General features: G+C 39.4%; 1 protein-coding gene across 2 annotated transcripts in view; it reads right to left on the reverse strand.

The window, feature by feature from the left end:
* LOC121875989 overlaps nucleotides 1–26,290 on the reverse strand; it is a 66,136-nt gene that overhangs the window by 1,061 nt on the left and 38,785 nt on the right. The window contains exons 3-6 of one of the 2 annotated variants that reach the window (XM_042380833.1): nucleotides 11,895–11,955; nucleotides 9,640–9,711; nucleotides 2,121–2,257; nucleotides 502–607 (exon numbers count right to left, since the gene is read on the reverse strand). In XM_042380833.1, the coding sequence (XP_042236767.1) occupies nucleotides 502–607; nucleotides 2,121–2,257; nucleotides 9,640–9,711; nucleotides 11,895–11,955 (376 nt within the window). Of the gene's footprint in view, nucleotides 1–465; nucleotides 608–2,120; nucleotides 2,258–9,639; nucleotides 9,712–11,894; nucleotides 11,956–26,290 lie in introns of both variants that reach the window. The other variant, XM_042380834.1, reaches the window with a different exon arrangement.

The raw sequence follows: 26,290 nt of genomic DNA on the forward strand, positions 1-26,290 counted from the left end.
GAGAGATAGATAGATAGATAGATAGATATTATTTTACTATATCTGAAGATTAAACTCTCTAACCTAACCTACCCTAACATAACCTAACCTAACTAAGCCTAACCTAACCTAACCTCACGTAACCTAACCTAACATAACCTAACCTAACCTACCCTAACGTAACCTAACCTAACTAAGCCTAACCTAACCTAACCTCACGTATGTTATTACAGGTAGACTGCTAGATGGCCTTTAAAAATACACATTATCTTTAAAGTGAAGGGGGGGGAGGGGGAGGAGAATGAGGTGATTAGTATCCACATGATATCCACATCCACACTCGACCCCCTTATCCCCAATATACGATAATATTCTTAAAGCCACATAACTATATATAGTGTCTAATACCATTATATTTAATTAGTCTATGAGATATATTAGCATGATAAACAACAACAGAATGAACATGAATCCAAACACAAACACCTTCATGCCTCTAGAGTGACCTCCTCATCCTCACACCTGTCGTAAGAATCTTCCTTGGCCTCCAGTAACGCTTCCTTCGCTTCCAGTTTCATTTTGTAGAGCAGCAGAAGGTGGAAGACGCCCAGGCCGATCAATAGACCTCCTGTAGGGATATTAAATACCTGAGTTAAACTAATAAATTGTATATGTGATTTGATAGTATTGAAGGGCTTAAGGTGTCGTAATCAAAGGGTTAAGTTATCATAATCAAGGGGTTAAGTCATCATACTGAAGGGTTTATGTTATTGTAATTAGGGGTTAATCATTGTAACAAGGAGTTAAACCATCGTATTCAAAGGGTTAATTCATCGTAATCAAGGGGTTAAGTCATCATACTGAAAGGTTTATGTTATTGTAATTAGGGGTTAATCATTGTAACAAGGAGTTAAACCATCGTATTCAAAGGGTTAATTCATCGTAATCAAGGGGTTAAGTCATCATACTGAAGGATTAACTCATCGTAATCAAAGGGTTAAGTCATCGTGCTGAAAGAGTTAAAGTAGTGGGGGGTAGGACTGCTTATTTTAAAACACTAAGGTGGCTGTTCTGATGATCCTTCAATATCACACAGTTGCTTAAAAACCACACATACTAGACATACGACACACAACCTGGATTCTTAGTAAACCGTAAGTCACTTTTTCCCCTTTAACTGGAGACGTAAAAAAAAAATGTATCTAACTACCTCAGTGAAAATACAGAAGACAATCGTATTTTTTAAAGGATATGGGAAAGACTCTGAGACTATCCTAACATGGGTCTTTGTTTCGGTTCTTCTTAAGGTAGAAAAAGAAAATATTATAACGTAAGATATTTTGAGAATCTGGAGTCAAGTTCTGTGGCATACTTTACCAAAATGAGAGGTAAAGTTTTAGAACCAGAGTGGGGTGAGGCGGGGCGGGGCGGAGCGGGGTGGAACGGTGAGGGGAGGGGCGACTTTATTCAAACACAGCGACCCCCGTACACAAGGGGTTTATTATTCACGTGTATTCATAGCTGTCTGAAAGAGAGAGAGAGAGAGAGAGAGAGAGAGAGAGAGAGAGAGAGAGAGAGAGAGAGAGAGAGAGAGACCAACAGGAAGAAGAAAGAGGGAAAGGGAAATAAAAAATAAAGCAAAATCATGTATCTGAGAGAAGGAGAGACTGAGAGATAAGAAGAGAATTATATTGATTGTGTGGTGTATAGCGTAAGAGAAAAGAAGAGACGTGAGGGTGGCAGAGACAGAGAGCTTGGGGAGGACGTGGCAGCTGAAGGCTCTGTAGTGTGTGTACAGTGCCACTCGCCTGAATAAACCAAAACAAATGGATCGTCTCTGATTCAACCTTATGTGTGAGACCAAGAAAATGATACTCACCTTTTATCTTATTTCCCTTTGTATTTATGCTGGAATTTGTCGGGTCATTTAAGCTAGTGGGATGAGGGACACTGAGGGAATGAAGTAAACTGGAATTAAATTATCCTTAGCCAGTGTTGCGTTATGTAAATGGGCCATAAGACGTCAGATCCGGGCCATGAGATGTTATATAAGTGGCCATACTATACTAGATCCAGCCATTGTGACGTCGTGGGTTATTAGCCATACAATACTCAAGCTGGCCATGTGTTACGGATCTTACCTGAAACGGACGTCAGCCACAGTGTGTGTGGGCTGAGGAGGATGGCAGCTGCAGCGGCCCAGTAGATGAGTGATTTCTTCCATGTGTCCAGCCAGAGCACCACTGACCAACACCCCAACACCCTGCTCGTCTCGTTCCTGCCAGAGACCAACACACATTGGTTAACCTTATCACCTTACACCTGTTTGTCAGTGTAGTCTACCTGGCCATCTGTCACACCTGTCGACTTATTGGGCCAGGTAAGTGTTATCTGGTATTGTCTGTAACTTGCATTGAGTGGATAACTTTGAATTTACACAACTTGATAAATTAAAAGATTGTTAGATCCCCAATGGAAGAGTTGTATTAGGGAGTCGCTATTCTTACTATTATTGATAAATTTGTATTGATTTATTAGTTTATGAAATAGTTATGTGATATACTGTAAAGAAATTAGCATATCATTAAACACATTAATTAGGGAGGCATAGATATAGACATTTTATCAGAGACATATTGTATATTAGATTAACATATATTAAAATATAACCAAAGTATGTGCACGTATTTTTATATTATTATTATATACTTTAAAAATATACCTATATAAAGTAGGCAAAGTATTTGTTTGTTTTTTTCATCATTGTGATTTAGGTAATAATTTTTAAGAATATATAAATTGGGATAAATTTGTTTTTTCAGTATATACATTGAGGTGTTGTTCTACCCAGCCTCTTGAGATAACACCAGATGTGGATACGATTTTCAGTGACCTCTGCTGGTTAATGAATGATTGAATCCATTTTCCTCTTCCTTCCTCTTCCTTCCTCCTTTCTCCTTCGTCTTCCTTTTTGCCTTCCTCTTCTTTCACCCCTTCCTGTTTCTTGCCCCTACTCCTCCATCCCATCTTCCTCTGCCTTCCCGTCCTTCCTCCATTCCTTCTCCCCACCTCATCTCACCCTCTCCTACTCTGCTCTTTCCCTTTCTTCTCTCCCTCCCTCGTACATTTTCCTTATCATACGTCCACCATTCCTCCTCTCCTCTCCCCCTTTCCCCTCTCTCCCCTCCTCCCCGTTCTTCCCTATAACACACACAGACACACACACACACACACACACACACACACACACACACACTAAAAACGAAACCACAGAGCAAGCAAACTTTAGTAATTTATGATCAACTTTAGCTCACTTCCTCCAACCTCAGCACCAGAGAAGATCATTTTTTGTCAATAATTTGGTATAATTATGCAAATATACACGAGATGAAGAACTCTGTCAGGTGAATTAAGTTTAGCCAAGGAGCTGAGAGGGAAAGAGACTAAGTCGATAATGGAAACAAGAACGATGAGTTTAATTATTTAATTTTTGTTATTTTATTAATACGGTTTTAGAGTATATTCATTAACAGATATATTATTAATAACTTTTGGATACTAACGATTGAATCACCCTTCAACATCATTAGGCCACTGAAAAAGGTAGATCCTTAGTTGTTTTTAACCCCGGTAGCTGTGTGTGTGTGTGTGTGTGTGTGTGTGTGTGTGTGTGTGTGTGTGTGTGTGTGTGGTATGAGAGAAACAACTACAGCAATATTACTTGAAAATCTTCGTAAATCAATTCTCAAATGACCGCAGCGGAGTTTGTCTATATTGTGACTTAAACGACACAACTTTCTCAAAACTTTCGTCGAACCCTCGTCAAGGTAAGGTAATTGTCCATTCCCCAAACCATTAAGGCAACAGCAACCTGACCTAACCTAACCTAACCTAACCTCTCCTCTTCCATTTCTCTTAACAGCTCTCCCTCCCCTCCCACCGTGGCCTGTGTTTTATTTTACGATGATATTAAAAAAATCTGAAATAGAATAGCGGAATTGGGGTAAACTTTTTGATGATTATTTCAAGAGAAGACATATGTAGATTTACATTTGTGACTCATTAGCGCTATAAGTCAGTTGTGAAGTAATTTACCTGGATATTATTGATTGAGAAGATCACCTGTGTTAATTAATCCCAAATAAAGGTGAATCGATATCCAATAAATGTAATAGTAATCGTGAGTAATATCTGTATTGCTCAGGGTATATTTCTCTTCTCTCAACATACTTCTCATTTTGTCTCCCCCTCCCCCCTCCTCAACATACTTATTTCTCCCACATATCCCCTTTTTACCACTTTACCCCCCCCACATACCACATACTTTCTCCATGCCCATGCCCCTCATGCCCTCACATTATATGCCATACCACCCTTCCCCATACCACCCCCCACATACCTTCCCTTCCTCCCACTTACCACCCTTCCCCACATACACCCCACCCCTTCCTCCACCACCCCTTCCCCCACATACCACCCCTTCCTCACATACCCCTTCCCCCACATACTCATACCACCCCCACATACCTTCCCTCCCCCCAACATACTACCTTCCCCCAAGTCTCTTCCGGTGTAAGATTAATCAAATATAATCATTACATTTCATTCTTTTTGTGATTATATTGACCATTTTTTCCTATACCAAATACTTATGGCAAAAGGAAGAGTAAAACGAAAAGTCGGTGAGAGGCAGACGTCTGGAGACCATGAAAGGCTTAGGAAATAAATTTTAATTTGTGTAAAACATATACGTCAGGAGGCCGCTGGGGGAACATAATGGTGGGGGTAGGCGATATATAGTGGCCTCTGTGGGATATATGTGACCTGATCACTTTCCCTGGGACGACACCTGCCCCTCTAATGTGATCAATGTTTCCTTTTGGAATTTATGTGGATAGAAACTTTTTTTTTATGGTTATAAGACTTCCGAGTTGTTTTTTGTTTTGTTATGAAGGCGGATCTATAAGCCTGATGGGTCGTTATAACACTACAGACTAACTCTTTGGTTATCTGAGGAATCTGAATGGTCGGCACTGAACATGACTGTCATTACTTCCCAACTGTAAAGTAACATTACACAGTTGGATGACCTGGGGTTCCGTGGACGCGAACCAGTGACCTTTATGACAAGAGACGACCGTTGACCTCTTTTTGGTTTTAAACGTCAATATTTTTTTTTTTTTAATTTTCACCCATATTTATCCTTTCCTGTTCCAATATGTTATGCCAAGCGCACATTCAAATACGCGTTAGATCAAAGACTTTCTATTTTCAGACAATGGGACATATTTGCCTTTGAGTATATGAATCTGTATTTCAGAGCCACTCCGGTTTCATCCACATAAAGGATTAAACTGAACTTCCCTGACTATTTTTCTAACTAAAATTGCAACATCCTTTATGCCAATGAACTCTAAACTCCCCGTCAAGCGTCCTATACCCCGTCATTCTTGAGGAAGGACTTTATACAGTACAGATTATTACATTGCTGTTAAGTTTTCGCGTAAATCAACACATTACCATCCCCAATTAACATAAGACTACCCTTAAAACACATATGACACAGTAAACTAAAACATTTTGATGAACATTGTAGTCTTACCTGAAGCGGTGTTATAAAAAAAAATACAGTGTAAACTGAATGTCAAAGTCATCAGCTGAACACACACTTTTTTATCAAATGAAAATACGAAACATTTTAACTCACGCTAAACGAGTCTTGTGAGTAGGACGGTCATTGCCCTTTCGTGTGTGTGTGTGTGTGTGTGTGTGTGTGTGTGTGTGTGCGTGCGTGTGTGTGTGTGTGTGTTTCCTCGTTCCAACATGTATACCTTACTTTGATTGTGCTAAACTTTGATGTTCTCTTTCATCGCAAAACTAACCTAACATAACCTAACCTAACCTAACGTAAACATGAACGTGATGAATGCAAAGGGACGGTGTTGACAAATAGGTGATAGTTATCAGAGGCTCGTCAGTTTGATATGATAAACAATAAAGTAATGTGGGTGTAAACAAACGATAATTCCACAAAAGAAATAAAAACAGAAGAAGAGTAAAGGAAGGGTTAGTGGTAGGAGGAAAGGTAATATTTTAATGAGGGTAACTTAAGCTGCCGTCCTCCGTGCCGGGAAGGTAATGTAAGATGTCCCTTGACTCCTGCATAAGTAAAAAAAAAATGAAAAAAATTACAAAAACACGTACGAAACATGACCGTCTGTTTGGGGAAATGTATTTGTTAACATGGAATTATATGTATCGAGGGAAATTGTATTTTAGGTGGAAAAAAAAAAGTTTGAACACTGAACATATTCTGGAATAAGACGAATTATGATAGAATCTATATAATTATAACTGGATAATGAGGTGACAGTTTTAATGTTATATTGTATTAGAAGATGATAAAATATGATATATGTTAAATAATTTGTAGATAGACTAATATTTCACTTATGTACAGTCACTCAAAGAACTATCTGTACTTGGGGTGATCGATGAATTACAGAATGAACACTGTGACTCCTGTTGTCTCGGTAGGGTTGTCAAAATCCTTCGGCCGTTGTGTCATATTTTTTCAACATAATTTTGTTTAGATATTTTTATTTTATTTTTTTTTTTGAGGAGGAGGAGGAGAAGGGAGAAAAGTAGGAGTAGGAGAAGGAGTCCGGAGAAGAGCAGGAGGAGGAGGAGAAGGGAGAGAAGTAGGAGTAGGAGAAGGAGTCCAGAGAAGAGCAGGAGGAGAAGGAGGAACAGGAGGACTTTTACTGTCAAATAACTTACTTTTTATTACAAATTCTATATCTTTAAGTTGTTCGTTTATCTAGGAAATCATCAATTATACTTATTGCTTACTTATATCGTACAATTTCGTGTTTTTAATCCCCCATTATAATTGCTTCCCCAAAAAACATAAATAATACCATTCACTTCAAGTACAACCAACTCAATTAATGTTTCTTTCACTAAAAAAAAAAAATGGCATTTATAATTTCACACATCATTAAGTCACTTTTTAATGCTCGTTGACATGCACTAATGACCAGTACTTGTGTATTAAAGGTTAACTTGAGCGCACTACCTGTAAAAATCACTTCCTTACGCTACAGGTAAATTCTGATTTGAAAATATTCGTCTAAGAAGGTGATATTTTTTTCTCAAGAAGTTAACCAAATAAATTATAATTTCTTGTGTGTTTCTAAAGTTTATATTTCATACTTGAGTCTGTTTTTTGTTTGTTTGTTCTTTACTGACATTCATATTGACGTATATTTATTAATATTTCTTTAATATTCAACATAATGTAACAAGAGTGTATGCATTAATTGTGTGGTGTATGATATGTAGGTGTTTATGTATGAATATTCGTGCATTTGTGTATGTATGAATACTTTTGATGTGTGTGTGTGTGTGTGTGTGTGTGTGTGTGTGTGTGTGTGTGTGTGTGGCTTCACGTAAAGAAAGACCATTCTGTCCTCCTGCCCTTCTGCTGTGTGTCCCACCAATTCTTTTTCTCCTTTCGGCTTATTTTTCCCTGTGTGTGTGTGTGTGTGTGTGTGTGTGTGTGTGTGTGTGTGTGTGTGTGTGTGTGTCTGTACAATAATAATTTACTAATAACTAATGCAAAAGAAAACACGATATTCAGAATAAGTGGAAAAATTATCATACATGAGGGAATAACCACAAACACACACACACACACACACACACACACACACACACACACACACACACACATTATTGATCTAGTATTTATGCAGATTACACGAGACGTAAATAAGAACCAATATATTTTTAACGTTTACTTCTCCCGGACCGAATGTTGGGAGACTGAAAGGGACGTTCAGTCAGTCAACAGTTCCCAGTTAACTGTCGATCAGGGAACGCTTCTAAGTGGTGGTGATGGAGAGGCGACACTAATGATGGTTGAAATAAGGTCGATGTTGCTTTATTTGAAGATGGTCTCTCGTCTTCAGGTTAAGTTGGTGGTAGTGGTGGCGGTTGTACCACTAGTGGTGTGGGATGGTGGTGGTGGTGGTAGTGTGTAGGTGGTGATGGTGGTGAGTCATGCAGGAGTGGCTGGCTGGCTGGGTACACACAGATTACTAGTCGACTCAGACCACCCACCACCACCTGGCTGGGAGGTTGGCTGGCAGGTTGGCTGCTAGTAAAGGCAGGGAAGGTCAGGTCAGCCACTTACTCTAAAAACTACCAATAAATTACCTAAATAACCTTCCACTTCCTTCAGTTATTTACGATGTTCCCAGTAAACGATTACAACTTTTTCTACAAGAATATTTGCTTCTTCCAGGCCAGTTGAATCTTCCTTTATGACGAGTTCTTACACGTAGAGATATTTGTACATTAAACCCTCTCAATACCGGACTTCTTAATAATTATGGATACAGTAAACCCTCTCAATAGCGGATATTCTCAATAACAGATTCCTCCCAACAATGGTTTGCAAGAATTAGTTTGGTATGGGAGAGTTTACTGTATCCATTACTTTATTGAGAAGTCCGCTATTGAGAGGGTTTACCGTAATGTTGATCGTAGGAGATTTAAATACCACTAACTGGACCTTTTTAAACTCGCATCAGCACAAACTGTTCCGTGAAATCTGGCAACTCACTTCTTGAAGGACGGCGTGAGGTAAAGTTGGAGAGGAGGTGGGGGGTGGAAGTGGGGTGGAGGAACATGGGGTGGTGGGGAGAGATAGTCACCCTCAAGTCCCGCCGACTCTCCTCCTGAACCACGAACCCCGACATACAGACGAGTGAATCCGAAGCATTGAGTGATAGAATAATGTATTAGTCTACTGCTTCGGGTTCACGAGTCTGAATCTCTCGGGGGGGTTCGTGGTTCAGGAGGAGAGGTGACAGGATTTTTGTGGGTAACTGTACTGTACGTGCATTTGACACTATGTCGTATTTAAGAGTGAATAAATACAAAGACAGTAAACTTGATGACACTTAATAAATATGTCAAATGTAAACCAAAAGTAAACTGACTTAATATTGCAGAAAGTCGGTTTGATATTGAGGTCACGAAGCAGAGTGAAGAAAGAGCGAAATAAGTGAGACAGTGAGACGAATTGACATATTTATCTATTTTGGTCTAGTTTCTTTTCGGGCGAGTACTACACCCACACACACACACACGCACACGCACACACACACACACAGTAACCCTTTAGTGAAATCTGCTGCAGGAGAAGTTTGGACAAGCGGACGGGTGACGGAGAGCCAAGCAATAATCGTCTTCTTTCTTTCAAACTTCTGAGAAAGTGTGAGACATTGGAGACAAAGTCGAAACTCACCTAATGCACATAAGGGAGAGATAACAGTGAGAAACAATTGCCTTTTACGCTTTGTATATACACAGAATGTAATAAAAGGCTTATGAGGTAAAACATACAAAAACAATAGGTTACAATTATAAACAAAAGGCAGAAATAACATTGTAGATAACAGGAAATAAAAATAACTATGAAAATACACAATATTCATAACAATAACAATATAAATAACAAAAATAACTAATGAAAACAAGAAATAAGAAAATAAATTAGAAAGTTGAAACTAAAATTATCACAATACAGAAAAGAAAATAAGAAAATGAGAAATAAAAAGATTATTACTAACACAGGAGGCAAAGACTTACCTTATACACACACGGAGGAAGAGTGTAATGGCCCACGTGATCTCCAGGAAGAACAGGGTGAAGGCGAACACTCTGTAGGGGTAGACGAAGGTTAATAGTGTTTCTCCTTCAGGTACAATCAAGGGCAAAAGTTCGCTCCCAGTAGTGAAACTGTGAGTCACGGGAATGAGTCTCCGAACTGACTTACCCTGACTGTTTCATCTCATTTTGGGAGGGAATGAACTTTTGACCCCGAGTGTAAGTGTATACCTGTAGAATATACAATACCTATTTTATTACATATGTCAGGAGTGTATATGTGTACATACATACATACATACATACATACAGGTACAGGCATTCAGTACGAAACATAAAATAACGAGGTAATAATGTGAACCGATACAATAAGAAATTTACCACAAAAAATTTACAAAATAACTCGTAAATGAAGGTAACATTAAAGCAACAATTGGGAAGGTTTATTGACCTGTAAATGACTACAATCACAACAGAATTCTATTTCATTGTTATTTATTGATGGACTTAAAGAATTTAGTTATTGAAGGATAGTAATAACCGTAATGACTACAATTAAAGTGTGGCGTATAACATGTCACAGCTACACGTGAACGTAAGATACACAATACGATTAATAAATAAAATCGTATGTAAGATATCACATAAATATTAAACAAATAAAAAATCAGTTTGAAATATTTTACGTGTGTCTTGGAAAACGAAATTACCAGTTGGTGTGTGTGAACTGTGCTGCTGTAGTTGTGTTGTTGAGGCTGGTCTTCAGTCTGGTGGTATGTGTAGCCTGGTAAGTGATGAGGTTAAGTCGGTGTGTGTGTTAGAGGGCAGTATACCCGGTGGTGGTTGGGAGTGACAGGTGGCTTGACTGTGCTCTTGATTAGTGTGGCCTGAGATGTCTGATTAAAGGCGAGACTTGTTTAGGAAATATTTTGTCGTGTTTAGAGAGATATTTGACTTAACGTTTGGGTGAAATTTTACTCACTTCAACACTACAGTTTCTACAAGAACTTAAGTCTACAACACAAGGTTACAACGTAGAGCCTCTGTGTGTTAGAGGTAAGTGCTGATGCTGTTATATTTTTCGAAACAAACTGGAAATTTACGCTGTTCAGTTACTAAGAGAGAGAAAAATATATGAACAGCATTTAAGTATATTATTTTTAGTAGGAACATGTCACTGATTATTACCACGTTCATAATGTTCAGTTTTAGACTTGGATGGTTAGTGGATGCGCTGACTGGTTCGTTTCCGAGAACAAATTACACTGAGTTCAGTCATACTTTGTTTTCATTCGCTGGGACACGCTCAACAAACGGCCCCAGCGAATGAAAACAAAGCGTTCCTGATTTATGATTTTAGCAAGAACAAATGGTTGAACGTTCCCCCAAAATCGGTATTATTCAAGTTTTGTATAGGATAGCAATGCTTACTTGATCGTTACCACTAGAATCAGAAAATGAAGTGGAGTTTACTTGTGCTGGTACCATGACGCCATTACCCACTGTGGAGAGATGTAAACACCAATAGGAGGAAGAGGGAAATAAAATATTACTCCCTGTTTATCTTCTCGGGACTTTTATTTACGAATCTCGATGACTGGAATATTTATTTTTTTCTATAAGTGAAATGAAAATTTGAAATATAAAACTGGTGCTTATCTGTTCAATATTAACTAAGTGGTTTAAGTGTTACACAGTGACTAATAGTAAACTAGTGTGTTAATATTTCATTTTGTAATATAAATTTCTATTACCTTTCACTGTCCAGGATATAAAACGTAATATAATTTTCTGTGTGAGTTCGAGTTTGGGATGAAAGGCCAGTGAAAAACATGTGGTGGGGCAGAGCGGGTGTGCGAGTACTCTAGACTCAGCCGGGTATTGCACTCTAGTACTATAACATGGTGACCGCTTCTATAATCTAACTACATAATTATACATCGTTAAAGAGCTTCCTATATCACCAACCTGCTACAGTATAATATAAAATTACAATAATAATTTACCGAAGTACATAATGAATCTTAAAATAACTCGCTCCAAAAAGTATCTACACTATACGATTTTGTGTGGGATATGACAACGGGTGAAGGATTTTGACAACCCTACTGAGACAACAGGAGTCATAGTGTTCATTCTGAAATTCATCGATCACCTCCTTGAAGATACTTTTTGGAATGAATACACTTAAACAAAGATACATACATCCATACAAAGAGATAAACAGAGTTACTCACAAGATGTAGACGCCCATCAGGTGGTGGTGGTAGACCATGTCCACGCCCACACCCCACAGCACTGTAAAGACAACAACACTTGGTTAACCTCTGTACTGTAGTGTGTGTGTGTGTGCGTGTGCGTGCGTGCGTGCGTGCGTGTGTGTGTGTGTGTGTGTGTGTGTGTGTGTGTGTGTGTAAACTCTATTTTTAAGTCGAAATTATAAAAAACTTTATCATTTGATGAAACTTTAATAGTGACCATGTTGATAAATTTATCCTGGCATTTATAAATACATTGACTTCCACGTTACAAAGATTTCCTGCGATCAAGAAGTTCTTAATTCAGTATAAGTACATGTAACTAGTGTATATACTTGAAAATAAATAGATAGATAGATATAGATGACTACTTACAAGACCACCTCTAGATTAATACCGAATTTAATGGCGGTATAGGTCAATCCCTTGCTCAACTTTTTACTCCAAACTAATATTAAATGTTCGTCTTTCACAAAAATTATTTCCTAAGTCAAATATGAAAAAGTGAGTCAGGCGGGGAAGAAAGTGCGGCTTGTTTAGGAATGTCTGAGGTGTTGGGGAGACCGGAAGGATTCCTCAATAGAAAAATTATATAATTTGCCTCCAGACACCTCGAGGATCCTTTCCATACCGTCAAGGGCGTCTCGCACATCATCAAGGGCCTCTCTCTCACACAGTCAAGGGCTTCTCCCACACAGTCAAGGGCCTCTCTCACACAGTCAAGGGCCTCTGTCACACAGTCAAGGACCTCTCCCACACAGTCAAGGGCCTCTACCGCATCGTCAAGGGCCTTTCCAGCACAGTCAAGGGCCTTTACCACATTGTCAAGAGCCTCTTTCACACAGTCAAGGCCCTCTCCCACATCGTCAAGGCCCTCTCCCACATCGTCAATGGTCTCCCACACACACACCACCCGTTCTGCTCATGGCGTCAGAACTCAGAATTAGTGTTTATTGCGGCAACGTCTCGAGTTGTGTAAATATTCGTGCGGCGGCAATTTATATGCTAATGTGTCCTTAGAATTAGGCATTTGTGTGAAGTAGAATATACATTACAAATTAATTTACCATTCTATAATGTATATATCGACTTAATGTGGTTTCCGTGACGTTAATTTCATATTCTATAAGATCAGTTTTTACAATGTGAATAGTTATTATTTATAGATGACTATATATCTCATCATCATCATCATCATTTATATTGATGAATCCTGCCAAAAAGACAAATTAAGGGAAGACCAGAGAAAACTGCGGCAGTTTAAGGGCTAACTTAAGTATTGCCATGGGGGGAAAATTACTGCCTGGGCATCAATAGTATTTGAGTTATACAGTACATTATTATCAACACTTTCCATCATCCTGGTATTTTTATTTACACTATTGTTTTATCTTCTTCTTTGTGGCATTAGTCGATACCTCTATCTTCTCCTGGTGATTGATTGACTGTACTTCATCTCCGAGAAGATCTGAGAATTCCTCTTTTAAGACATCCTCACCTCTCCTCATATCGATCACAAGTCATATCATAATGTCTATTGTTTGGTTCTCGGACGTGTTCTTGTTTACCTCGCGCCAGCTGCCTCATCTTTCAGACTCACTCGACCTGCAAGTAATCCGTGACAATGTGTGGAGTGTGGTGGAGGAGGCAGGCAGGCAGGTCTTCCCTCTCACACTATTGCAGTATTTTTTCCAGTCAATGTTTCCTGTCCTGTTTCCTCTCTCTTACTGTTTATCTTCTCCTTTCTGCCATCTTTAGTTTCCTAGATAAATGTTGAAGAAGGTTGAGTGTTTCGTTAACCACCAAAGTAGTTAATTTTTTTTACTAGTTCAGACGAGGAATTTGGTTAGTATTAAATTGATTAGTTTTTCTCCCAGTATAACGAAAGTCAATGTCTACGGGAGGTAGGGAGCTCCGTGTGAAAGTGACTCGTGTGAAAGTTAGTCGCTGGACTGTGAGGAAAGTTACCTGTCTCTACCTGCCCTGACAACCGGGTTTTAAGTTTATTTCCTTCCATTGAAAATCTCAGAAATTTTAGTTTTACCCGAATTTTTTGTGAATATTATTTCATCCGGATAAAAAAAATATCAGGAATTTTTTGGTAGAATCTAGAAACAGTAATTTCCATTTACCTGGACCCAAACACACACTAGAGACTGCAGACACCTAGCTGTGTTTCCAACTCGCATTCCACTTTGAATTCGTGCAGGAAATTCCTCGAAGTGTTGTGGACGAAACACAACCATCAACACCATGAAGCTTCGTTCCTTTACAGGGAAACAGTTCCTGCCTCACCTCCACCACACTCGTCAGGCCTTAATAGAACTTTTGGCAGCGTGGGAGACCATAGTCTGTCAATTACGATCAATAATTCGAATTTAAGTTTCGTACAAGAGTGTAAAAAATACTCTTACTAAAATGATGTGACAGAGAGTCCTGGGGTATACAGTATAATAACCATTGCCTTTGAAAACTATTAATTGAAACTACTTGAGTTTTTCCTATTTTTTTATAGACTGGGAATGCTTTGAAATTAAAATGTTCATTTTAAATGTAAATGAACCATTTCCAGGTAATGTCCACTGTCAGCCAACATAAATTAAAACATTAATTATATATATTATTCATAAAGAATCATTCAGTATATATGTGTTCTGATATGTATTCTACAGTTAGTTTTATATATATATATATATATATATATATATATATATATATATATATATATATATATATTATGCATTATAGTATATGTATAGTCGTGTCGTATTATCTGTGGTATATGTAGGATTCTTTTTTGAACATCGTTGTTCTTGTTCACTGTCTGTCCAGTAACACCTGAACATGACTTAAAACTTTGATCATTATGTTATCGCTCCAATGTTAACTCTACTTTGTATTGCTCAAGTTCTGTGATCAATCGTTGTTGTTCTTTACGTGTTGTGTCTCTGGTAGCCTCTGTACTTCTTAGTCTTTCTCTTCCATCTTATAACCGTAATGTTCGTGCCTCTCAACACTATGTCCTGGGCTTGTTCCTCATCCTGGGTCAGATATGAGAAGAGGTTTTATCCACTATGGCTCAACTAACACTAGACGATGAAGGTCGTAATATATCAGAAAACACATCAACCTCCCTAATGGCTATCAAACTAACAAATCGCGGTAATGTTAAATTGTAAACTAACTTTGATAATACGCTAGAAATATGTCGGTATCCTCTGCACCACAATGACTGTTCGGGAGGTATCGAACCAATGACCTCACACACACGTAAAACCTTCCACATACTCACCCAGTCACCACACACCCCGACGGAGGCATGGTGAACTTGTCGTGTATGTGGTGCGTAAACTTGGTGAGTCAGATAGAAATGAAGTGTTCTCAATGTAATATAATGTTTGTTAAAGTTACCTGTGTTACTAAGCCCAGCCAAGCGTAACTGTGTGCAGGGAATAAATGTTTCGTGGTTTAATGTGTAGTTAATGATCTTTGGATTATAGTTACGTTGTTTGATGTAGGGATTAGTTATAGTTTGGATTAAGATGACGTTAAGTTAAGGATTGATAAATGTTAAGTTAGGTTAAGGTTAGGTTAGTTTAAATTGAGATTAGGTTAGGGCTTGGTTGCGTTAGATTTAGGTTAGGTTAAAGTTAGGTTAGGTTAGGTTAGGTTAGGTTAGACTAGACTATAAATAGATTAAATTATAGTTTGATTACGTTGAACTTAAGATAATTTTAAATCATCTAATGTTTGATGAAATAACAAATAAGAAACACTGACTATTAAAGAAAATTATCGGCAAATATAAAAGAATAAATTATCACAAAAGACCCAAGAGGACTGTACTGAATACCTAGACTCTGCAACACCTATTGACTGGACAAGCGGCTGATAATGCAGTTGAAATATTTGGAGATCACGGCAGAAATAAATTAGAGAGAGAACCGACTGACACTCAATTGCGATAAGACAAATATATACATTGGCTCTGGACTGAAGAATTTAATAGGAATATTGAGTTGCTGGTTGATATGTTTATTATACCTTATTTTAGTTTATTACATTATGAGGTGACTTTAAGAGATAGAAAGTCTGAATCCTATAAACTATGAGATAACTTTAAAGAGATATGAAACGTTAAGAGATACGATGACTGCAACCTGTGAACACATACTAGGGAAACTATAGGGAAATTACCTCAAAATCTCAGAGAGGGGTAAGAAAAAAACTACTGTGAACTAAAAAAAAAAATTCCCTCAAGAGTTTATCATAAAAATTCCCTAAACAAGACGAAACAATCAACCAATTTTCCCAACTATTATACTTCCTTGTTCTGATCACCTCCAAGTATCTTGATAAGTCTCGTCAACTTCATCATAAAACACAACACACTGAGGAAGTTTAATAATAACAACCATTCTCTTGTATCTGAGGGAGCCAAAAAGTGCCCTTCATATCCTTACACTGTGGAGAGATTTGATGGAAGATATTCAGACAATGTTGATGGTTGAGTCTTACAAGGAACAAAGTCTTTACCTCACTCGAGAGAATTTTATATGATGAGAGAGAGAGAGAGAGAGAGAGACTTTGTTTCTCAGATTTACTCAATATTCTGGGATTTTACGTCTTGAAAAAAGGTTTCTCATCAAAAACTAAAAAAAATTATCTTTGGTGAATGGGAGAAACTGATGTGAAAACCGATCTATTGTTTATAATTTTCTATGTAAATATAGATAAGGTCGACCATCACTCCCTCCCCTGCCTAGCCAAACTTGCTCTGTTCATTTCAGTCAGTGTAACGTGAAGCGAATCTTGTTACTGCTGCTCTTCAGAAGTTCAGTCTTGTAAAAATAGTCTACCGTGAGTGCTGGAGGGTGTCTGCTGGGGGGGAGGGGTTACTGGAGACTGTCTGCCGTAGGTACTTGAGACTGTCTGCCGTAGGTACTTGAGACTGTCTGCTGTAGGTACTTGAGACCGTCTGCCGTAGGTACTTGAGACTGTCTGCCGAGGCTATGGAACCACTCCGGTCTCTGCACCATCATCTTCAATGGTTAGTGTCGGTGTGGTAAAGCCGCCTCTCACATAAGTGTAATTGAATGTACTGAGCTGAAACTTTGACGACTACACACAGCCGTCTCTCTCAGGCCACGATGAGGCGGCTGTGTCCATCGGGAAAGGTGACATGAAGTTCTTTGACACTTGTGGGCTATGAATCCTGTAGCTGTGAGAGTGAAGTATCTTTTAGTGTAGCAGCAATGGCGTTAACTAGGAGGTATACATATAGCGGTGTGCGTGTGTAGGTGTGTGTGTATGTGTGTACTACAATACGCTCACTCATACATACACACACAACATAATCAACACTACACAAACAAGTAACAGCAGATGTCGACCTCAAACGACATCTCCCTCAGTACGTGGCCTCGCCCTCGCTCGTGTACAAAGACTCAACTACCCTTATGTCATTCCCGTCCCTCGTAACAGGAAATAGGACGAGTCATCTTGTTACGGTAGAATCTCAGTATAATTTCAGCACCATATTTATTTCCGTGGTTTAAGTGAGTCATTTTTACTTTTTTTTTCATCTCCAATTATAGAAAAGAAATCCTGAAGGAAGGTTTCAGTATCGAAGACCTATTATTGTCTGTCTCAGTGTTGGTAATAACATGTAGATTATACCTGTAATTATCTCATTATTTTATTTCAGGTTTTTACTTTAAAACTGAAATGCTAAAGGTATTGTTAATGTAGAGAGAGAGAGAGAGAGATAAAATATGATGAAGTGAGGGAGAATGGGGGTAGAGGGAGGTGGGGGGGGTAAAAGTGGTGGTGGGTAGGGGAGGGGAAAGGGGGGAGGTGGGCAGCGACACATATGCCCTTATGTCCCTCAGATAATTAGCGTCGGCAGCTGGTCAATTGTCAACGACGACGAGAAAGTTTTGTAATTACCACCACCAGCACGAGCCATCACCTGCATGTCTGCCTGCCTGGTGACCCAAAATCTCCTACTTGGTGAACAAAAAAAATCACCTGCTTGTTGGTACATCTTCTCCTGCTTGGTGATTCAGCATCATATGTCTGCTTAGTGAGCCACCACCTACTGCTTGATGAACGACCATCATCTGGCTGGTGACCCAACATTATCTGGTTAAGAGGGAGAGGCAGCAGTGTGGAGGAGGAGGAGGAAGAGGGGGGGCAGAAGAGGACGAGGAAGAGGCAGTAGTGTGGAGGAGGAGGAGGAGGGGGCAGAAGAGGAAGAGGAGGAGGCAGTAGTGTGGAGGAGGAGGAGGAAGAATCATTATTGTGGAAGAGGAAGCAGTAGTCTGGAGGAGATGGAGGAAGAAGAGGAGGAAGAAGCAGTGTCGGTAAAGAGGTTGTCATTAGGTTCAGCCACACTCGCCTACATCCACCTCATTATCCAGTTTATGTTTCCGTGAAGAGATAATAATTCCAGGTTACTGGGCTACAACCGCTTCCAAAGGCTTTTTCTTCACCTTAATTAAAACAGCATTATGGAGACTTAAAAATCCATAGATGAGAATTTAATCTTTCTTATGACAGTCTTGTAATTCCTGTCTCTATCCTGCCAGACTTCAGAAAGCTATAAAGACTTCAAAAAGAGACTTTATTTTCTTTTATTTTCGCTCATCTTATTGTTTTTATTTTTATTTAGCCTTTTTTCTGCTTCTTTAATACAATAAAATAGTTTTGTATGGTAAGGACGTCGTTGTAATGTAGTGTAACTAGTCGTAATTAGTTTCAAAGTATACCAATCTTTTTTTGTGGGGGGCTGCTGCTTTATATGGGGGAGGGAGGGGCTATTTTATTTTGGGGATTGGGAAAGGGGCTATTGTATTTGAGGGAGGGAGGGGCTATTGTATTTGGGGGAGGTAGGGGCTATTTTGGGGGAAGGGGGAGGGAGAGCGGCTATTTTATTTGGGGATTGGGAAAGGGGCTATTTTATTTGGGAGGAGGAAGAAGAGGGGGCTACTATTTTACAAGCCTTTGTTTGCCATATAGCATTTAAGTTAATTGATATTGCACTGATATTGCAAATTAAATGGTTGGCAATATTAACCTTTGAACTTACGAACTCGGAATGAGGCCAAATTAATTAGCTTATTAATTAAAATGTGTATACGAATCAAAGAAATAATTTCCCAGCTGCAGTACAATTTACGAGGGTGGAAATAGAGATGCATTACAAAAACTCTTTATATAGAAGGGAAATATGTGATAATTACAGTGTGTCTCAATATAATGTATACACCGCTCCTTTTAGATTTACCTAGTGATCTATAAGGCAGTGTGTATACATTTTTTTTTGACACATCCTGTAGAACATGAATGAAAAAGTGTATGTATGTATGTATGTATGTGTGTATGTATGTTATGTATGTATGTATTGGAATCCTTGGCTGTATCTACACACTCACTAACACACCGTCAGTTTTAAGGGAGGCAATTTCACTCAAATGAAACATCAAACACATACCCACACGAGTCAGTTCCAGCCTCACTCTTTTACTTTAAACTCCCCTCCCTCTCCTCCCTCTCCTCCCTCTCACCCCACTCAGATGTAATGATGAATATTAAAAAAAAAAATGTACCGTGTAATCCTAGGACGCGAATTTCATCAAGACAGTTTTCACAGCTTTATTTCTGTGGTGTTTTACGTAAGCTGTGTGTGTGTGTCTGTGTGTTTCTTCCTGCACGAGCAAATATGACTGATCTCTCTCTCTCTCTCTCTCTCTCTCTCTCTCTCTCGGGGTGACACTCAGACGTCTCACGCTTGCTGAAGAGTCACAGTACACCTTAGCTGATAATGGGTAAGATTGCGCCAGGTTTCGTTTAGTTAAGCCTTTTCACCTGCTGAGATATTATGTTTTTATACTGTCCATTATTATTATTGTTGTTGTTGTTATATTATTGTTATTATTATTATTAGTATTAGTAGTATTAGTAGTGTTGTTGTTATTATTATTATTATTTGTATTATTATTATTATTAGTATCGTCTTTTTTTTAGATACAATATAGAACCAAGACAGACAATGTAACAGCAGGTTTATTTTTTTTTTAAGTTTTATGTGAAGCTTAAACCGGAAATTGGTGTTCCTCTTTGCTATCATAGTGACTTTGATGTTATGATAGCGTGTTGGGGTTCAGGGGGGCGGGGAAGGGAGGAGGCTTATCAGGGTGGGGTGGGGGGGCGGGGTGGGGGGAGGCTTATCTTCCTCCCATTGTTGTTATTATTTTGTTTTGCTTTCTAATTTCCTTCATCCTGCAATAAATTTATTTATTTCCTATGCAGTTTCCTTTCGTTTTTCCATCTGTATAAACTTGGCTGCATCCTATCTTAATATTACTTAAATTAGCTGATGATGTTTATGTTACAGTAATTGTATCTGATTAGTTGTAAATGTACCAAGAAAATTGTGAATTCATTGCAAAACGAATTTAGTTATTAAATAGTATAGTACATCAGTCTCTCCATCGTTTAAAAGATGAAAGTAGTTATAGATTTTTCGTGAACTATTATTAACCTTAACAAAAGATACAGGTAAGAGGTAAAGATAATCAGAGAAAATGTGAAACTTGTGTGTGATGTGGGACGAGGAGAGGACGAGGTGGGTGTAGCTCTTGGGGTACAGCCGCTGAGACATGAACGACTAAGCCGTATAGCGAAGAGGGCGTCTTGAGAGAACCCACGTATCAACCAACACTCTTTTTGGGCAGATATCACATTCCTAACCTAACCTCACCTAACCTAACCTCACCTCACCTCACCTCACCTCACCTCACCTCACCTCACCTCACCTCACCTCACCTCACCTCACCTCACCTCACTTCGCCTCACCTGTTGTATCAGTATTTGGGTACACGTGTGTTAAGGGAAACAAACATTCATTATTGTTGTTTCCTGAGCGAGAAGCGGAGACGTATGTTTGTTTAGTGTGTTTGTGCAGCCAGTATCCTGCTTCTGTGAGGGTACAATTATATCTATTGGCTGTACAGATGAAGAAGAACACACCTGGTAATAATGCCTGAAGTAGCAGTTGAAATAAATCCTCTTTCACTGCCGTATGTAAACAAACAAGGTCATTTACCTGTTATCCCTTGATGTAAACTGACAAGACAATATGTCCTAATTGTCATGCATAAACGAGAAGCATCACTGCTGTTAACCTCGAGTGTAAACAAACAAAGACAACGCTGAGTAGAGGGAACATCTGGTCACACGAAGACCGGGAACGAACCAAACGGATATTTGTGAGATATATGTATTAGATAACAAGACCGCCCTCGAGGTTAAGATATTGTGGGAAGAGTGAGCCAGCGGGAAGGTCATCCAGGTCTTGCTCGAGGTTTTCACAGTGGGTCTTGTAGGTTGGTAGTGATGGGAGGGAAAGGAAGAGTGGCGGAAGATGTCATTTCACCATATATCAACATTATTGAGGTTTTAAGCATCATAGTCATCATACTTTATCACACTAGCATCAACAACAGCTTATAAAGTGTTGAAGATACAGTCATACAGTACATACGAACAACACCGACACAGGGAGATAGAATATAAAGATACACATATTTTACAACAACATAAGGGAATAAAGTGAGAATACGTGGACAGTGTGAATAAAACTTGATGAGAGACTGAACTAACACTGGGCAGACTCGGAAATATTTTTTTAAAGAATGATCATAATGAACTTGAGGCGAGGCAGAGCTTTACTATATCACTCACCAAAGCTTTAGGAAGAAAACAAAGTTCACGTAACCTTAAAATTGAATCAACCTTAAACTAACGCGGTATAAGGAGACCTAACCTAACCTAACCTAACCTAACCTAAGACAATAGTGTAGAGTGATGTAAGTTAAGAGATGTAAAGAAATAAGAGCAACATTCGATGATTTGATCAGCTGTTATGACGAGTGTATTTGCTATGCTTCTATACACGTTTAAAGATCTTAGTTGTTGAAGGGCAGTAATGCAACACTATAACATCAAAGAACAATTTATCTTGCTTGGGGGAAGTTACTCCAGGAACACTGTTAGAATAGATTAAAGACAGTCCAACATCTGAGTAATACATACACTGGTTAGTGTCTTCATCACTCAAGAACTAATGTAGGTATAGTGTGGGTGCTATTGTCTGGATCCTCGTAGATACCAGGTCGTGTCCAAATGTACCTTATATCCTTTTAATGTCATTTTTGTTTGTATATTTTCTTTCTCGTGTGTATGTACAGAGCCAGATGGTACCAGTCAGCCTCACACTGTACTCATAACCGCATCCCTTCATTCAGGATTTATTTATTTATTGACTTGCTTTGATTACTTATTACATCTACACGGGACTCTTGGGATGGTTTACAGGTGCTCAACACTCTGGCAGTGAAAGGCGGGAGTGAAACTTAAAGAAGAGTGAAGTTAGAAGAATGAAAATAAAACCAAAACAAACCGGTTCAACATAATACAGGAGAAGAATATGTTACTGATTAGTTGGTTAAAGTATAAAGGGACGACTGAGGCCAAATAAATATCGTGACCCACCCAGAGGTTAGTTAATAATTTTAATGACTTTTCCCGCTAATTGATCAAGGTTATATAAATGTGAGCGTGTAATGTTGTATATTTACAACACGACCTTGATATATTACTATAAAATCATATAATATAGAGAAGATGATTTGATTCGAGTTAAATTCCTTTTCCCTATAATATTAAACACACTGAAAGGCATATATCGTTTCCAGCCTTTTATCTCAGGACTGTGAGAGGGAAGGAGGCAGTATCTACGCAATTTCTGTTTCCTCTGAACAAATGAAGACCATTTCTATGTTAAACTCGAGCTATTTTCTCTTGACACCAGTAAGGGAACCAGCAAGTGCCTCTTATCCTGAGACAAGTGTATACTTTTCTGGCAACATTGTCTTGGTGAGGCGGTAGTCACCCAGGGCTCGTTAACACCTTTCTGGTAACATTGTTTTGGTGAAGATATAGTCACACTGGGCTCGTCAACGCTTTATACCATCCAGGCACCAACCAGGCATCAGTGCGGCACCAACCAGGCACCAGTGCGGCACCAACCAGGCACCAGTGCGGCACCAACCAGGCATCAGTGCGGCACCAACCAGGCACCAGTGCGGCAGCAGTCAGTGCGGCACCAACCAGGCATCAGTGCGGCACCCAGCATCAGTGCGGCACCAACATCATCAGTGCGCCATCCCAGGCATCAGTGCGGCACCAACCAGGCATCAGTGGGCAGTCGGGCATCAGTGCGGCACCAACCAGGCATCAGTGCGGCAGCCAGGCATCAGTGCGGCACCAACCAGGTGCGGCACCAGCAGGCATCAGTGCGGCACCAACCAGGCATCAGTGCGGCGCAACCAGGCATCGGTGCGGCACCAGCAGGCACCAGTCAGTGCGGCACCAACCCAGGCATCAGTGCGGCTGCAGGCATCAGTGCGCCAACACAGCAGGCATCAGTGCGCCAACCAGGCATCAGTGCACCAGCAGGCATCAGTGCGGCACCAACCAGGCATCAGTGCGGCACCAACCAGGCAAAACTCAACATTTTTCACCAGCCAATAAATTGCTTATTCATATATAAGTTGTAAATATATGTTGTATAAGTAATACGCCACTATAAATCACTACCAAGCACAATAACCGTCATCGTCACCATAGCCATCACCATCATCATCATCATCATCATCATCACCATCATCGAGAGTATTGCTAACACGATGATCAAGTTTGGTTTCACTGACGTCATGGTGTTTGTCATCAAGAAACTGTTGCCCTTTAACCTGGCAACATTTATTGACCTTCACCAACATTGAAGGCTTCCAAGGATGATCGTAGAGGAGAAGTAATGAGTATATCACTGAGGTTTATACACAGAGACTCACACTATGTACTGAAATAAGAAAAAATGTCATAATTGTACCTGTAGCTGTTCACGTTTCAGGTATTTCATAGTACCCAACACTAAACCGTCCGCTCGTCGGTATATTAATTTTTTGGCTCAATTGTCTTTTTATTGGATGTGGAATGAAAGAACACTGCCGTTCACAGTACAATTTTAATCCATATTAATGCAGGGACGAATAACAGGATTTTTCATATGCTGTTACCAAGATTATATTCTTTTTTTTTCTGTTTTTTCGGACGCCAAAATTTTATTAAACTGAAATTCAACTGGTCCATTTACAAAGAGCGCGAGGGTTTATTAATATGAACACACACCACCACCGTCGGGGGGTGGAGGGAGGCACAGCAGGTGGGTGATCTGGGTCAAAGGTCAGGTGCCGCCGAGGAAGAAATAACTCGGCCATCAAGGCACGTGTCAACCAGACTTAAAGCTAACTCTGTCTGTGTGTGTGGTGTAATGCTGACGGTGTAATGGTCAGCATGCTCGCCTAGCAAGCGAGCGGACTCGGGTTCGAATCTCGGGCTGGGTGAAACTATGGGCAAGTTTCTTGACGCTATTTGCCTCTGTCTACCCAGTAATAATTAGGGACCTGCATGTTAATCGATTTGCGGATCGTGTTCCGGGGTAATACCTAGCCAGTGCAGTTGCCGAGTTGTCCGGCCTTCTTGGATTATTCCTTGACACTGGGTCATGCAACTCGTTTACTCAGGGTATGGTTGTTGTGTTGGCTACAGCTTCTACACCTTAAGCAAACTCACGCCTAGGTGGCCCTAGGGCCGGCCATACTCGTTACACGAGGGGCAAACATTATTATTATATGTGTGTAAGGCACCGTGAGATACACAGCCTTTCCATACACACTAAAACACTTGATAAAGGCTATACTCCACTCATACTCACCCACAATACAACGTTCACATGGACTAGACATAAACATACATTTATATTTTCGTAAACACATAAGCCACATGTATCAACACACAAGGCCCCACACTGGTACACCTCATGTATCAACACACAAGGCCCCACACTGGTACACCTCATGTATCAACACACAAGGCCCCACACTGGTACACCTCAAGCCAGGGTAATGTAGTTTGTATCTGAGAGGTAAACACAGACCACCTCACACTGCCTCTCTGTTCACCAGGCTGTAGTGAAGTTGGTATACAGACCTGGGAATGTGACACACCAGGTAACTGACTCACTTCAGATGTGAATTATATAAAGGTGGAAAAAATGGCTTTAAAATTGTATTAAGTTTTTAATTAAATGATAAAAAGTCGGGAATTATTTTCAGGGGGCGAATTATGAATCCTAAATAATGTAGATATTCAGCATTACGAAATATCAAGGGAACGAACCTCTGTGTGTGTGTGTGTGTGTGTGTGTGTGTGTGTGTGTGTGCGTGTGTGTGTCAGGCAGCCTATACATATACAGTACAGTAAACTAGTAACAGGATCGTACAGTAAAACCAGACAAGCGTTAACTACCACAGATACTCAGACCACCTATACCCTTTAACACTCGGAGTTTTTACTGTAGGAGAGGAAACTGTCCATCACGTGTTGTTGAAATGAAACTTTTCCTCACAACAACACGATAATGGCTCAGGTGGGAACAGGTGAATTATAAATACAGTATATATAGAACAAGTGAACATCGAGAGAAGAATAAAAAATAACAAAACAAATCCAAATCCGTTTTTATGTTATTGTTATCTTGGCTATAATTAATAAACTGGATACCGAATTCACAATTATAATTATTTCTCGTATATAAATCTTTTTTGTATTTGTTGTGATATTAATTTGTAATGTAAAAAATCAATCTATTATTATACTCCATTTAAAATAAAAAAATTTGATGTTTTCTCAATCAAATGATGTATAAGCCTCCAACACTGACGTCAATACCTCTCACGTGTGCAATTAAGTCCTTGACACAGGTACGAGGCGCGTGCTGAGAATTTCCATAATTAATACTACAAACATCTCCAGGAACGTGTTGGTCTTGTTCTCAATACTGACTAAGACCTGTATTAGATTTACGTATGTCTGTATACAGTCAGTCAGCCGGTGATGTCTATGTTGCAGTAGTTGTATATCTGATGTTTTGTTATTGATGTTTTGTTTTTAATGCACGAAGAAGTGAATTAATTTCAGCAAAACAGAAATCAATAGTGTGAATAATTTCCCCTCACAGTTATACACCATCCAGAAATATACCCAGACGCCTGACTAACTGACTGACTGACTGACTTGACTGATGTCGAGAAAGGGCAACCTACACTTGACCTTATCTTACCAAAATCACTGCTGTCTCACGTGCTAACATTCTTCGCCCTTTCATCTTTCATTCCTCACCCGTCAGATCTGTGGAATGCCTTTGTGACTTGACTTCACTGGTAAAACAAGAAGAAAATTGAAAAGAA

Source organism: Homarus americanus, unplaced genomic scaffold (genome assembly GCF_018991925.1).
Source record: "Homarus americanus isolate GMGI-L3 unplaced genomic scaffold, GMGI_Hamer_2.0 scaffold467, whole genome shotgun sequence".
NCBI lineage: Eukaryota > Metazoa > Arthropoda > Malacostraca > Decapoda > Nephropidae > Homarus > Homarus americanus.